Source organism: Camarhynchus parvulus, chromosome 22, assembly GCF_901933205.1.
Source record: "Camarhynchus parvulus chromosome 22, STF_HiC, whole genome shotgun sequence".
Classification (NCBI taxonomy): Eukaryota; Metazoa; Chordata; class Aves; order Passeriformes; family Thraupidae; genus Camarhynchus; species Camarhynchus parvulus.
Window position 1 is genome coordinate 4,462,408 of NC_044592.1, and position 15,299 is coordinate 4,477,706.

At 52.8% G+C, this 15,299-nt stretch overlaps 1 protein-coding gene across 1 annotated transcript in view; it reads left to right on the forward strand.

The window, feature by feature from the left end:
- ANTXR1 (ANTXR cell adhesion molecule 1) overlaps positions 1-8,639 on the forward strand; it is a 39,433-nt gene extending 30,794 nt beyond the window's left edge. Inside the window, exons 15-18 of the mRNA XM_030964143.1 lie at positions 2,556-2,651; positions 3,275-3,442; positions 5,253-5,333; positions 7,979-8,639. Coding sequence (XP_030820003.1) covers positions 2,556-2,651; positions 3,275-3,442; positions 5,253-5,333; positions 7,979-8,242 — 609 coding nt within the window. The 3' untranslated portion in view covers positions 8,243-8,639. The remainder of the gene's footprint in view (positions 1-2,555; positions 2,652-3,274; positions 3,443-5,252; positions 5,334-7,978) is intronic.
- Positions 8,640-15,299: the final 6,660 nt, after the last annotated feature.

Consider the following 15,299-nt stretch of genomic DNA (forward strand, 5'->3'; position numbering starts at 1 on the left):
GCTGGATGTGAAATTTGGGCGCTTTCCCCTCCCATTCCCCTGCCCCTGCCTCTCCCAGCGTGGTGGGCCCAGAGCAGGGCTGCAGGACGGGGCTGTGGGGGCTCTTTTGGTGCTGCAGACCCTCCCCTGCCCGGGCAGAGCTGCAGACAGCTCCTGCTGCAGCAAACCTGCGACTCCTGCGTTCGTGGGCTGCGCCGCTGCCTCCCCGTGCGTGCGCTGCTGCCCTGGGCTCGCAGGGCCTGCGGGGAAAATTTCCTAAACCTCGGTATTTCCTGTTGTGAGGAGTCCAGTCTGAGCTGAGCTGAGGGGAGAGGAAAGAGAGTTGCTGAAGGAAAATATTTCCATGGCTTCGCTTCCACTTTTTTCTCTTTTTTTAAAATTTTTTTAAAATTTTTCTTTTATTTTCTTTTTTCTTTTTGTCTCTCTTTTTCTTTTTCTTTTTATTTCTTTGTTCTTTTTTCCCATTTTTCCCCATTTTTTCCCTTTTTCCCTTTTTTCCCTTTTTCCCCCTTTTTTCCCTTTTCCCCATTTTTTCCCTTTTCCCCTTTTTTCCCATTTTTCCCCATTTTTCCCCATTTTTTTCCCTTTTTTCCCTTTTTTCCCTTTTTTCCCCTTTTTTCCCCTTTTTTTCCCTTTCCCCTTTTTCCCCTTTTCCCCTTTTTTTCCCCTTTCCCCCCTTTTCCTTTTTTTCCCTTTTTCCCCCTTTTTCCCCTTTTTCCCCTTTTTCCCCTTTTGTCCCCTTTTCCCCCTTTTTCCCCTTTTTTCCCTTTTTTCCCCCTTTTCCCCTTTTTTTTCCCTTTCCTTTTATTTTTTAAACAAGAAAAATCCTGATGGCAAACTTCATGCAGAGACCTTGAGTTTTGGGCTGCAGCAAAGAGCCTCAGCAGCTCTGAGGAGAAGAGCCTGGTGCTTGTGACCAGTTGTTCACCCTTCCCTTGGCTCAGGCCACGTTTTGCAGCCCAGTTTCTGTGTTTTGATAAACTGAAATGCTTTTGGTTGCCGTGATAACCGGAGTTTTTCTTGGATTTTTTTTCTTCCCGCCCCCCCAGTTTTTCAGTTTTCCTGATGGGGAGTTTCAATTTCAAAGTATTTTTGGCTTTTCCAGTTTTGGAAAGCTCCTAAGTTTTGGAGTTTAGCCAAATCCCTGTGAAAAATTAAAGAAAGGAGAAGAAAAAAGAGAGAGGGACCATTTTTCTTTTCTCTCCACGTTTTTCACAGGAAATACTTCACGTTTTTGATGAACTCTGCTTTTCTGCTTTGCCAGTTCACAGCCTGAGGTGTAGAAATTAAAGGGAAAGGCACTGTAAGTGTACACTCTGACCTGGCAGGGAATTCAAAACACCTTGAATTTCACTGGAGCTTTGGCAGGCTCATTTCAAATAACGATAATAATTTCTATCATAATAATGATAAATTTCTTGTTCTGTCAAATCACCCAAACCTGAGGGTCACCACGAGATGCTGCAGCCAGCAAGGGCAGGACACACAATTTAAATCTCATTTTTCACACACACAAGCCACAGGGCCACATGGGCTCCCATGGGCAGCTGCCCCAGGTGCATTACAGGAGTTAATTGCATTTTTGTCACTTTTCTATGGGGCTTTTCCATCCTGTTCCTCTCGGCCAGCTCCTCTCAATAACCCTGGGCGTTCCCACCGGGGTTGTTTCCAGAGGTACCCCGAGTTTGCTGTGGCTCAGGAGGGAATTTGTTCCTTTTCTTGCTCTTTCCTGCATCCTGGGAGGGCTGGACTCCCTCTGGGGATTCACCTGGGCCCTGCAGCAGCAGCTGCCTCTGCCCAGCCCCAGGGAAGGGAGGGCTGAAAAACCCCAAAACCTCGTTCCTGCTGGAGCTGGGCTGTCCCTTCCGAGTGGAGGTGTTTGTACCGTGAAACATTGTCCTTTCATGAGTGTGCATCCTCTGGAAAGGAACGAGGGACAGACCAGAACCTGGCCTGCCCTGCAAGGACCAGGCAGCCTGGGACTGCTCGTCCCTTCCCATCCCTGGTCATTCCTTCCTACCCCTGCTCATCCCTTTCCATCCCTGACAATCCCTGTCCATCCCTGCTCATCCCTTTCCATCCTTGCTCATCCCTCCCATCCCTGCTCATTCTTTTCCGTCCCAAAAATCTCATCCCTTTCAATCCCTGCTCATCCCCTTCCATCCCTTCCCATCTCTTCCCACCCCTTTCCATCCCCTCCCATCCCTTCCATCCCTCCCATCCCTGCTCATCCCTTTCCATCCCAAAATCTCATTCCTTTCAAAGCCTGTTCATTCCCTTCCCATCCCTGCTCATTCCTTTCTATCCATTTCCATCCCTGCTCACCTTTCCATCCCTGTCCATCCTTCCCATCCCTGCTCATCCCTTCCCATTCCTTTCTATCCCTGCTCATCCATTTCCATCCCTGCTCATTCCCTTCCATCCCTGCTTGTTCCTCCCCATCCCTGTCCATCTTTGTCCATCCCTTCCCATCCCTTTCCATCTCTCCCATCCCCTCCCATCCCTCCCATCCCTGCTGACTCCCCTGCCAGCTGCAGCCCTGCTGTGTTTTGCAGGAGGAGGATGATGATGGGCTGCCCAAGAAGAAGTGGCCGACAGTCGATGCCTCTTACTACGGAGGGCGAGGAGTGGGCGGCATCAAACGGATGGAGGTGAGGAGACCCCAGGCAGGGCACCCAGCAGGGCACTCAGGGCCGGGCACAAACTTCCTGAGGTTTTCAGGAGTGCAGATCATTTTTGTGTGGGAATACTGGGGAGGCAGACACAGATTTATGGAGTTTAGCAACGCCCTGGGGCACGGGGCAGCACTGCCACACAGGTTAGCAGGAGACGGTTTTAGTTCTCCTGAAAAGCTCCTCCACGGCCACATTTCTCATAAACCACCACGAAGGACAAGCTGAAAATTTGGGCTGCAGTCCAGAAACAAACCTGCCAGGCTGTGCATTGCTGTTCAGCTGGGGACACACAGAGGCAGGGCTGTTCCTGCAGCAGGGGGCACAGCCTGGCCCTGACCCTGATCCTGCCCCTGCCCCTGATCCTGATCCAGATCCTGACCCTGACCCTGATCCTTATCCTGACCCTAATCCTGATCCCATCCCTGATTCTGCCCCTAATCCTGATCCTGACCCTGATCCTGACCCTGATCCTGACCCTGATCCTGACCCTGATCCTGACCCTGACCCTGATCCTGATCTGCCCCTAATCCTGATCCTGACCCTGATCCTGCCCCTGACCCCAATCCCGATCCCGCCCCTGCGCTGCTCCCTGGTTCCAGGTGCGCTGGGGTGAGAAGGGCTCCACGGAGGAAGGTGCCAAGCTGGAGAAGGCCAAGAACGCGCGGGTGAAGATGCCCGAGCAGGAGTACGAGTTCCCCGAGCCCCGGAGCCTGGGCAGCAGCGCCCGCCGGGCCTCGGCCCCCCGCAGGTGGTACTCGCCCATCAAGGTGAGCCCGGGGGCACCAGGAGCAGAAAATCCTTCTCTTGTGGGGTGTGCTCACTTCCAGGTGTTTTGGTGTGTGCTCACTTCCAGGGTGGCACCAGCAGATCCTTTCGTTGAAATGACATTTAAAATGTCATTTCCCAGCCCCTCCAGCACTGCTAGGTGGATCCCAGGTGGATCCCAGGTGGATCCCAGCCCCCCCCCCATCACTGCCAGGTAAATCCCAGGTGGATCCCAGGTGGATCCCAGCCCCCCCAGCCCTGCCTGGCCGCGTGTCCCTGGCCCTTGTCCAGCCCCTGTCCCTCCTGTCTCAGTTCCCGAAGCTGCTGTGGCCACCTGGGCTCACAGACAGCTCCAAGGTGCCTGTGCCTGACTCCAGCAGCTCCCAGGAGCACTGAGGTAACTTGGGATCAGTGCAGGGCTGAGTTCACCATGAATTCAGAGGAAATTCCAGGGCTGGAGCCGTGCACTCCTTCATTGTCATCTGCCCCGAGTGTTTCTTCTCTCTGGGCTCCAGATCCAGCAGGACTCGAGGCTTTGTTTGCCTTCAGACCTTGCATTTTATTCTTTTTTTTTTTTCTTCCGAGTGACCTCGTGCTGGAGCTGTGGAGGAGCTCCAGACACGGAGCCCCAGCCCATCCATGGAGAGCACTGGAGGCTTTCTGCTTCCAGGAGAAAGCTTTGCCATTCCCTGTCTCCAGCCATCATCCTTTCCATGATGCACTCCCAGATGTCTCACGGGCTCCCAGAGATGGAGCTCTTGGCTTTCCCCAAGAAACCATGGCAGGCTCTTGGAAATTGGGACTGCAGAGTAAAAAGGAATTTTTTTTTTTATTTTTAATTTGTTCCATGGAAAGTTGTCGCTTTGCCTCTGGTTTCCTGAAGGAGAAATGGAAGGAAAAGGTGCTCATTTCTAGAGCTGTCAGGGTGGACAGGAGATCAAGGGCTCCCAGCAGCTCTGCTGCAGAGCAAAGATGGGCTGGAGCAGAAGGGGAGGTTTCCCTCAGCTCTGAGCAGTTCTGGGCCCAAATGCAGAAGAATCTGACAGAGAAGTTTCTTGCCTCTCCCTTTGAGAACCCCAGACTTTCCTGGCTCTCACCTTGGGAAGTTTTCCCCCACATCCCCTGGGAAGGAGTTCCATGCAGTCATTTCTGGTGTCTGCCTCCAGCCCTGCGAGTCCCAGCTCAGCTCCGGGCTCAGCAGCACGATGGGGACCCCTGAGGGGATTTTGGGTCCCTGGAAAGGGATCAGAAGGACTCTGCCCCATTGGAGGGAGCCTTGGTCAGACCCCAGGGGCCTGGGGGGTCACACAGGAGCCCCAGACACCCCGAATGTGAACTCTGCCCCTCCCAGACCTGGGGTCCCACCCAGAGCAGGAGAATCAGGGGGACACTGAGCCCTTCCCAGCTCCTCTGACACGCCCAGCTCACACTGCCACCCTGAGTCCTGCCCCGGGACACTCACACAGACACTGCTGCCCTCGCTGCGGTTCTGTAATCCTCATTTCCAGGAGGGAGTGCTGGTACCTGTCACACCTGAGTGCTGTCACCTGTCATACACCTGACAGATCTGTCACACATCTGATTACTGTTACCTCACACCTGAGTGCTGTTCTTCCTTTGCAGCGAGTGTCCATGAGAGACCCTTGTTCTGCAGAGACCCTTGTTCCAGAGACCCTTGTTCCCCTCCAGCCTCCCCTGCAGGGGCCCAGCCGGGGCTCTGGGCTCTGCTCCTGACCCAGGGCAGGGCAAACCCCCCGTTTGTGTCCCTGCAGGGCCCAGGGCAGGACAAACCCCCCGTTTCTGTCCCCCCAGGGCAAGCTGGACGCGCTCTGGGTGCTGCTGAGGAAGGGCTACGACCGCGTGTCCGTGATGCGTCCGCAGCCCGGAGACAAGGTATGGCACTGCAGGGCCTGACCGCCCTGCCTGCCCTGTCACCTCCTCTGCCACCTCCTCTGCCACCTCCTCTGTCACCTCCTCTGTCACCCCTGTCACCTCCTCTGTCACCTCCTTTGTCACCTCTGCCAGCCCTGCCTGCCCTGCCTGCCTTGCCATCTCTGTCACCTCTGCCACCTCTGATCTCCTCTGCCACCTTCTCTGTCACCTCTGCCACCTCTGTCACCCCCCTCCCCCCCTGTCCCCCCTGTCACTCTGTCCCCCCCGTCCCCTCGGGGTTTGGCCGCTGTGCTCCGCAGCCCCTGGCAGAGCCCTGGGGTCACCAGCAGATGGTTCCAGATGGTTCCAGATGGTTCCAATACTGCAGGGCAGCGAGGTCACACGGGATTCCTGTGGTCCTCTCGCACTTTCAGCAGACTGGGTTTGCATTCCTCTCAGCGTTAATGAGTTATTTTTGTATCGCAAACAGAGAGGTGACGTAATTATGGATGCGTTTTTTAGAGAACTTTTATCACTTTGAATGGAACACGGGAACCCTTGTTTGTGCGGATTGCCCACAGGACCCAAACAATTCCTGTTTCTCTGCAGTGCCAGCTGCGCTTCCTTGATAAACGCTGCTCTGTCAGCAATTTATGAGGTTGTCAAAATGTGTTTCAAGCTCAGAGCTGGCCAGGAGCTCCTCAATCAGGGACCAAACTGGGTTTTAATTTGTAATTGCATTTTCATTTTGTGCTTGAATAGGTGAATGCTGATGGAGAAAGGTGTAAAGAGAGGAAAGGTATAAAAATTATGTGTAAAGATGTATCCTGCCCAAATTAATGGAGATCCAGGGAAAAGAGGGGTTTTTTGGAAGTTTACTGGTGGAATCCCACCACTGTAAAATTTCCTCCTCAGTCCTTCCTTGTTCCTTTGAATAACCTATGTTGTTATACGTTATTGCTCACCAAACGCTGTGGGAATTATTCCTCACCAAACTTTGTAAGAATTATTCCTCCCTAAAGCTGTGGGAATGATTCCTGACCAAACACTGTAGGAATTATTCCTGACCAAAAACTCTGGGAATTATTCCTGACCAAAAACTCTGGGAATTATTCCTCAGCAAACCTTGTACGAATTATCCCTGACCAAACACTGTGGGAATTATTCTGATTTTGGGCTGCTCAGGGCTCTGGGAAATCTCAGATTTTGGGCACTAGAAATTGATTTTGGGATGTTCAGGCTTGTTGGTGTTCAGGGCCTAGTGATTCGGGCGTTTTGGAGCCCTTTTCCCTCCCAGGCAGATGTTTCCCCCCATGCACAGCTGGCAGAGCTGTCTGGGGCTCTCTGTGTCCCCTCTGAACCCTTCATCCCTGGAGGGCATTCAAAACCTGCAAAAATCCCCCCAAAAATCTGCTCCATTTGGCTTTTTTTTTTTTTTTCACCAGGAAAAACATTTACTTTGGGAGAGGAAAGAGTAAAACAGAAAATAAGCTCGTGCTCAGCAGGCCAAAAGTAAAGAAAGGCTCCAGAAATCCTCTGGTGCCTTTGGGGATGATTTCATATCCAAAGGAATGAATCCACGATACAGTAATGCTGATTCTGACATCTGAGTATTTACAGTGGGATCTTTTGCAGGTGGAACTTGTGAGGGAAAAAAAAAAAAAAAAAAAAAGAGAAAATAACAGCTCAGAGGGCAAAGGTTTTGTTTAAAACTGTACAACAAACTGTAGCTTAGCACCAAAGAGCAGGAAAAGGAATTTGTTGGCTCCTGAGGAGCCCTGGGGTGTGGAGACACCCTGACGGGGAGTGGATGCATTTCAGGAACAGTTCTGAGCAGCAAAATGTCCCAGCTGAGCAAGAGTTCCCTTCAGCCTGGTAAAGGGGTGGGGTGGGAAGGTCTGAGAGGTCCCAGCTGTGCCAGGGGGGTACCAGGGCTGGGACAGGGGGCGTCTGTGAGCTCCATGGGGGTGCTCAGGGGTGGCATGGGAGGTTCCTGCCATAGCAGGGTGGGACCAGGGGTGGCATGGGAAGGTCTGTGCGTCCATCCCATGCCATGGGGGTACCCAGGGCTGGGACAGGGTGGTCTGTGGGGTCCCAGCTGTGCTGTGGGGGTGGCCAAGGGTGGGACAGGGTGGTCTGAAGGTCCCTCCCATGCTATGGTGGTGGGACAGGGTGGTCTGAGAGCTCCATGGTGGTGGTCAGGATGGAAGGTCAGTGAGGATGGGAAGGTCTGTGAGGTCCCAGCTGTGCCAAGGGTGGGACAGGGTGGTCTGAAGGTCCATCCCATGCCATGGTGGTGGGACAGAGTGGTCTGTGAGGTTCCTGCCATGCCATGATGGTGCCAGGGGTGGGACAGGGTGGTCTGTGGGGTCCATCCCACACCATGGTGGTGGCCAGAGGTGGGACAGGAAGGTCTATGAGGTCCCAACTGTGCCATGGTGGTGGTCAGGGGTGGCATGGGAAGGTCTGTAGCTCCATCCCATGCCGTGGTGGTGGGACAGGGGGGTCTGTGAGCTCCATGGTGGTACCAGAGGTGGGATGGGAAGGTTTGAGAGCTCCATCCCGTGCCATGGTGGTGGGACAGGGGGGTCTCTGAGCTGCACCCCACGCCATGACGGTGACAATTCCTCCCCCATTCACCGCCCCCCTCCCGCTCTCCGTTCCAGGGCCGCTGCATCAACTTCACGCGGGTGAAGAACGCGGAGGCGCCCCCCAAGTACCCCCTGAACAACTCCTACCCCTGCGCCCCGCCCCCCGCGCCCGCCTACACCCCGCCTGGCCCCGCCCCCAGCTACGCCCCCCCGCCCCCCGCCTCCCCCCGCGCCCCCTCCCCCTCCTCCACGCTGCCCCCGCTGCCCCCCCCGCCCCAGGCCCCGCCCCCCGCGCGGGCCCCGCCCCCGTCCCGGCCCCCGCCCCGCCCCACGGCCTGAGGGGTCCCCCGCCCCCCCCGGGCTCTCTCAGCAGTACTGTACCCCCCCGCCGCTCCCTTCTGGAACCTTCTCCCCTCTGCACCCCCCCACCCAGCCCTGCCCTGTCCTGGGGGCAGCACAGCAAATCCCCCCCCTGCCCCTTCTGGAACGTTCTCCCCTCTGCACCCCCCTCGAGCATCAGCGCCACCAACCCTGGGAGCCGCAGCAGCCGCCGAGAGCCCCGAGCAGGGCTGGGCCACCTCTGGGTCCCCTGTGCCACCACGGGACCCCCTGCAGGAAGGCACACCTGGGCACACCTGGCACACCTGGGTACACCTGGCACACCTGGCTCATCTGGACACCTGGATGCACCTGGAGACCTGAGCACACCTGGACACCTGGGTACACTTGGGTACACCTGGGCACACCTGGCACACCTGGCACACCTGGACATCTGGGCTCACCTGGACATCTGGACACCTGGGCACATCTGGGCACCCTGGGTACCTGCACAGCTGGGCACACCTGTGACACCTGGGGTTTTTGGGGGTTTTGGGTTTTTTTGTTTTGTTTTCCTTGCCTGAAGAAGTAGCAGCTGCCTCCCTAGCTCTGGTGAGGAGCCGCAGTGTGCTCACCCACCCTGCTCACCTCAGCAGCCTCACTGCCCCCCCAGCTCAGGTGTGCCCACCCAGCCTTTGGGTGGGTTTGGGGTTGGGTTTGGGGTGACCCCGCGCAGCCCTTATCATCCTCAGCGCCTCCTGAGAGCAGCCCTGGCTGAGGCAAACCCCCTGGCACAGCCCAGAAATGCACTGGCTGCATTTCTGCTGCCCCCCGCTCGCCTTCAGGGCACCCCCAGAGCATCCCCTGCACCCTGCAGCCCCCGAGCCCTGCCTGCAGCCCAGGGCATCCCCCAGAGCCCCTCCGGCCCTCGCAAAGCTCCTCTGGAAATCCCCCAGGAGAGAAATCGCAGTTCTGTCCATAGCAAAGGGTTCTCGTCTCGCTTTTTACAGATACAGAAATGCTTTTGGAAATACCAGTTCTGGCTTTTCTAGCAAAACAAGGTGGGGGAAAAAAGAAAAAAAAAACTCTCAAGGAGGAAAGAGAACGGAGGAAAGAGACTCAGTGGAGACCTGCTCTGGCCCCTTTGGGCGAGGAGAGCAGGGAGCCCCTGGCAGAGGCTCTGGGTCCTTCCCTCTGCCAGGACAGATGAGACAAACCTGCGAGTCCTGAGGAGCTGGGGCTGCAGCAGCTGGGGCTGGGCTCCCTTTGATCCCCCCGTTCTGTGTGTGCCCCTGATCCCCCTGTTCTGTGTGTGCTCCCCCTGATCCCCTGTTCTGTGTGTGCTCCCCTGATCCCCCATTCTGTGTGTGCTCCCCCTGATCCCCCTGTTCTGTGTGTGCTCCCCCTGATCCCCCTGTTCTGTGTGTGCTCCCCCTGATCCCCCGTTCTGTCTGTGCCCCTGATCCCCCGTTCTGTCTGTGCCCCTGATCCCCTGTTCTGTCTGTCCTCCCTTTGATCCCCCCGTTCTGTCTGTGCCCCTGATCCCCTGTCTTTCTTGTCCGTCTTGTGCTCCTTCGCTGTGTGTCCCTGATCCCCGTGTGTGTGCCTTCCGTTCTGTGTGTGCCCCCTGTCCTGTCTGTTGTGCCCCTGATCCCCGTCTGTGTTGCCCCTGTCCTGTGTGTGCTCCCCTGATCCCGCTGTGTGTCCCGTCCCCCCTGTTGCCCCCTGATCCCCTGTCTGTGTGTGCTCCCCCTGATCCCCCCTTCTGTGTGTGCTCCCCTGATCCCCCATTCTGTGTGTGCTCCCCCTGATCCCCCGTTCTGTGTGTGCCCCCCGATCCCCTGTTCTGTGTGTGCCCCCCGATCCCCTGTTCTGTGTGCTCCCCCTGATCCCCTGTTCTGTGTGCAGGCAGCACGGAGCAGCCCCTGACCCTCTGTGCTGCTCCCCCACCCCACTGTCCCAGTTCCTGCCCCCCCCAGGGCACTGCCAGGGGCAGGGGGAGCTCAGAGCCCCAGCTCCAGCTGGGGTGGGGTCGCTTGGATGGACGGGGTCTGGTCAGGCAAAGAGCTCCTGGCTTTGGCTTGGCTTGGTCTGGTCTGGTTTGGTTTGGTTTGGTGAGGTTTGGTTGGGTTGGGTTGGGTTGGTCTGGTCTGGTCTGGTTTGGTTGGTTTGGTTGGGTTGGGTTGGTGTGATTTGGTTTGGTTTGGTTTGGTTTGGTTTGGTTTGGTTTGGTGAGGTGAGGTTTGGTCGGTCTGGTCTGGTTTGGTTGGTTTGGTTTGGTGAGGTTTGGTTGGTCTGGTCTGGTTTGGTTTGGTTGGGTTTGTTTGGTGTGATTTGGTTTGGTTGGTTTGGTGAGGTTTGGTTGGTTGATTTGGTTTGGATTGGATTGGTTTGGTTTGGTGTGGTCAGATTTGGTTGGGTTTGGTTGGGTTTGGTTTGGTTGGATTGGTTTGGTTTGGTTGCTTTGGTTTGGTGAGGTTTGGTTGATTCGGTTTGCTTGGTTTGGTGTGGGTTGGATTGGTTTGGTTTGGTTGGTTTGGTTAGGTCTGGTTTGGTTGGGTTCGTTTTGGTTTTTTGGTTTGCTTTGGTGTGATTTCATTTGGTTTGGTGTGACTTGGTCTGGTTTGATTGGGTCTGGTTTGCTTTGGTGTGATTTGGTTTGGTCTGGTTTGGTTTGGTTTGGTCTGGTTTGGTTTGGTTTGGTTTGGTTTGGTTTGCTCTGGTTTGGTTGGGTTTGGTTGGGTTTGGTCGGGTTTGGTCGGGTTTGCTCTGGTTTGGTCGGGTTTGCTGTGATTTGTTCCACCATGGAAGGTGTGAAAACTGGGACAGTGTAACACAGGATCCCTGTCCCCCACAGATCCTCAGCGTTTCAAAAATGTTTGGGGAGGAAATTGATTTTCCACAAGACAGCATTGAGAATTTTATTTTTATAGTGTTGGTTAGCCAATAAGGTGGTTAATTAATTGGTTAATTAACCACTAAACCTCCTGCTGGGGGAAAATGTAAAAGCTGTGTATTGTCCATGGCATTTTTGCAGATGTACATAGAAATTCTCATTCTCCCCAAACTAAGGAAAAATCCCCAACCCCTGCAGATTTAAAGAAGCAAAATAAAGCCTAGCTCAGGCTAGGAAAAACCAGAATTTTCAAATGCTCCCTTTGTAACCATCCAGTTTAGAATAAAAAACAAGCTCCAAATTTTTTGTTGTACATATTGTTGCTGCATGCTTACCATATGTTAGATGGAAGCATTTCCTATCCCTTGTGGATAAAAGAACATTTTTCAAGTTGTAGTAAATTATTATAAAGCCAATGACATTTCATGGCATGTTATCGTATCAAGCTGTGCTTGTTGTATTTTTTTTTCTTTATGGTTGTATTGCTTTTTTTTTTTATATATATATATATAAAAATGTACAAATATTTCCTGTAGTGACGAGCACCTGTTTTACATGGCATTAACTGGGGCAGCTCCAGGCTGCACAGCCCATTTCTGCACCTGGATCTGGGTGGAAAAAAACAAAATTCTGCAGAGGATGGGCTTTTGGTGACCCATAAAAATCAGAGCCCATTTCTGCACCTGGATCTGGGTGGAAAAAACCCAAAATTCTGCAGAGGATGGGCTTTGGTGACCCACAAAAATTTTCTGCACCTGGATATCTGGGTGGGATCTGGCTGGAAAAAACCCAGTTCTGCATAGGATGGGCTTTGGTGATGTTCCCACAAAAATCAGAGCCCATGTCCGCACCTGGATCTGGGTGGAAAAAACCCAAAATTCTGCAGAGGATGGGCTTTTGGTGACCCACAAAAATCAGAGCCTGTCTGGGGGTGGATTTTGTACCTGGTTTGAATTTGGGAGGGAATTCCCAGATGGAATTCCACATCCCTGGAAATGCCCCCAGGGCCAGGTGGAGCACCTCCCAGCCCATCCTGGGGCTCTGGTTTAGGACCAGCCCAAATCTGGCTGCAGGAACGGCTCCCCAAAAATCCCTCAGGTGCCCTTGAAAGCGCCACTCCCCTTTTGCTGGACCCCAAAGATGAATTTAGGGACCCCACAGAAGGCTGGGAGTGAAACCTTGCTGCAGGATCCAGCCAGCTGCCAATTAACGCCAATTAATGCCAATTAATGCCAATTAATGCCAATTAATGCCAATTAATGCCATGTAAATGAGGTCGAGCAGCTGGAGCACCCCCGTGGTGCCCTTTGTACCCTGGGTGACCTTTCCCTGCCCAGCCCTGGCTGAAATGTGCCCCAAAAAGGCTGGGAAATGCCTTTGGAGCCTTCCTGCACAGCCTGCGGGGCCTGGCAGCCGCCAAGGGCTGAGCCTCTGACTGAGGCCCAGCTCCTGGTTTGTTCTGGTTTATTCTGGTTTGTTTTGGTTTATTTTGGTTTATTCGGGTTTATTCTGGTTTGTTTTGGTTTATTCTGGTTTGTTTTGGTTTATTCTGGTTTATTCTGGTTTATTCTGGTTTATTTTATTTCATTTTCCTTGCCCACATGAGCTCTGTGGATGCTCTCTCTGCTCCCCTGCTCTGGCAGGTTTGGGGTGATTGTTGGGAAGGTTTTTGGGTGATTTTTGGGAAGGTTTTTGGGTGATTTTTGGGACAGTTTTGGGTGATTGTTGGGAAGGTTTTTGGGTGATTTTTGGGAAGGTTTTTGGGTGATTTTTGGGACAGTTTTGGGTGATTGTTGGGAAGGTTTTTGGGTGATTTTTGGGAAGGTTTTTGGGTGATTTTTGGGACAGTTTTGGGTGATTGTTGGGAAGGTTTTTGGGCGATTTTTGGGAAGGTTTTTGGGTGATTTTTGGGACGGTTTTGGGTGATTTTTGGGAAGGTTTTGGGTGATTTTTGGGACAGTTTTGGGTGATTGTTGGGACAGTTTTGGGTGATTTTTGGGAAGGTTTTGGGTGATTGTTGGGAAGGTTTTTGGGTGATTTTTGGGAAGGTTTTGGGTGATTTTTGGGACGGTTTGGGGTGATTTTGGGGACGGTTTGGGGTGCAGGGGAGCAGAGAGGGGCTGGTTTGGCGTCTCCATTTATGGTTTGGTGTTGGTTGGTGTCACTCGGGGCTGTGCAGGGATGCTTCACCCCTTGTGTGTTGCATGTTCAACGTGTCCTTTGTTAAATCCAGTCATTACTCTTGATTGCTGGCCTTGATGTTATTATTATTATTATTAAAGAATACACAAACCTCCGTGGGCTCTGAGCTGTTCCTTGCGATTTTCTGAAAATCTTCAGGAAAAAAAAAAAAAATTTTCACTGATTTTCACAGACTGGTTTTTCATTGTGCTGGGAACCCACACTTGGAGGTTTTCCTCCCAAAACCCAGAGCACTCCTGACACAAAACCCGATTTTTTTTGGATGGGACAGAGCCTGAAGTGTCCATTCCTCCCAGAATGGATTTCACACAAATTGGTTCAGGAACCTTTAACAGGGCACAGCCACCACAGGAATAACCAAGCTTCCACTGGCAGGGAAAGAAATTGCTTTTTTCTCCCCAAATTTGGCAGAGAAAGCCCCAAATCTGAGTCAGAGATAAGGGTTTGTGTGGGATTGATGGAAATGCCAGACAGAGCATCCTCTCTCTGGGTAATGCATCTTTTCCTTTCAGAAACAGCTATAAAATAACTTACAAAAAAAATAATATCATGAACTGTGAAATAAATCACCCTGGATGCAGCCAGTGGCTGAAAGTCTGCAGCACATTGCCAGAACTCTTTCGATTATTTAAGTGGTTTTTAATAGTTAAATGTTTTGGGGGGTCCTTCCTGGTAATGTGGGAAGGAAAAATGTCTTGGAGAGGTGCAGGGCACGAGGAAAATGATTTCTCATGGCACAGGATCAGTGTCCCCTCCAGCCAGGGACGTCCTGGATGTGCCCAGAGCTGCATTTCTGCACAGGAATTCTGCATTTCTGCACAGAAATTCTGCACTTCTGCACAGGAATTAAATCCTGGAGCCTCTTCCAGAGCTGGAGGAATTAACAGGGATGGAGAAACCAAAAATCCCACGGGACTGGAGTGGAAGCCTGAGCTGGGCCACGAGGGAAGGGCTGCTCCCAAGGGAAGTGGGGATTGCAGAATCCCACCCCAAACCCTCCCTGGCAGCCGCAGGGCTTGAGGAGCCTCCGGAAGATTCTTTGTGCTGCCCCCGTGCTCGGGGGGGGCTCTCCAGGGCTGCCGGGGGGTTTCTCCAGGTTTTTGTGACTCAGTGGAAAGTCTGTGGGAAAGGAGAAGCCCTGGGAATGTCTGGGAAAGGAGAAGCCCTGGGAATGTCTGCATTCCTTCAGCCTGTGAAATGTGAGATGGATGTGAAATAATGTGAGCAGCAGCATTCCCATGGAATATCCCAGCTTGGAATGCAATGTTCCCATGGAAATATCCCCGTTTGGAACTGAATATTCCCATGGAATATCCCATTTTGGAATGCAACAGTCCCATGGAAATATCCCCGTTTGGAATTGAATATTCCCATAGGAAAATCCCATTTTGGAATACAATATTTCCATGGGAAAAGCCCAGTTTGGAATTTAATATTCCCATGGGAGTATTTCCATGGAATATCCCATTTTGGAATGCAATATTTCCATGGGAAAAGCCCAGTTTGGAATGCAATATTCCCATGGGAAAAGCCCAGTTTGGAATTGAATATTCCCATGGGAATATTCCCATGGAGATATCGCAGTTTAGAATGCAATATTCCAATGGGAATACCCCAGTTTGGAATGCAATATTCCAAAGGGAATATCCCAGTTTGGAATGCAATATTCCCATGGGAAAAGCCCAGTTTGGAATGCAATATTCCAGACTCTGCCTGGAGGGGACACGGGGAGGGAACTGTGAGCCCAAACCCCAAAAACTGAGCAGGGAAAAGGGGGAGCAGGGAGGGGAGCTCAGCTCCGTCTTCTGGCAGGGAAGGAACCACCCAAGCACAGACAAACTGGAATTTCTGGAGGAAAACACTCCCCTTTGGGCAAAACACTCCCCTTTTGGGGCAAAAGACTCCCCTTTTGGGGCAAAACACTCCCCTCTGGGCTCTGCAAACCAAGGGAATCCCTGCAGACTTTTATTGCTTGGAACT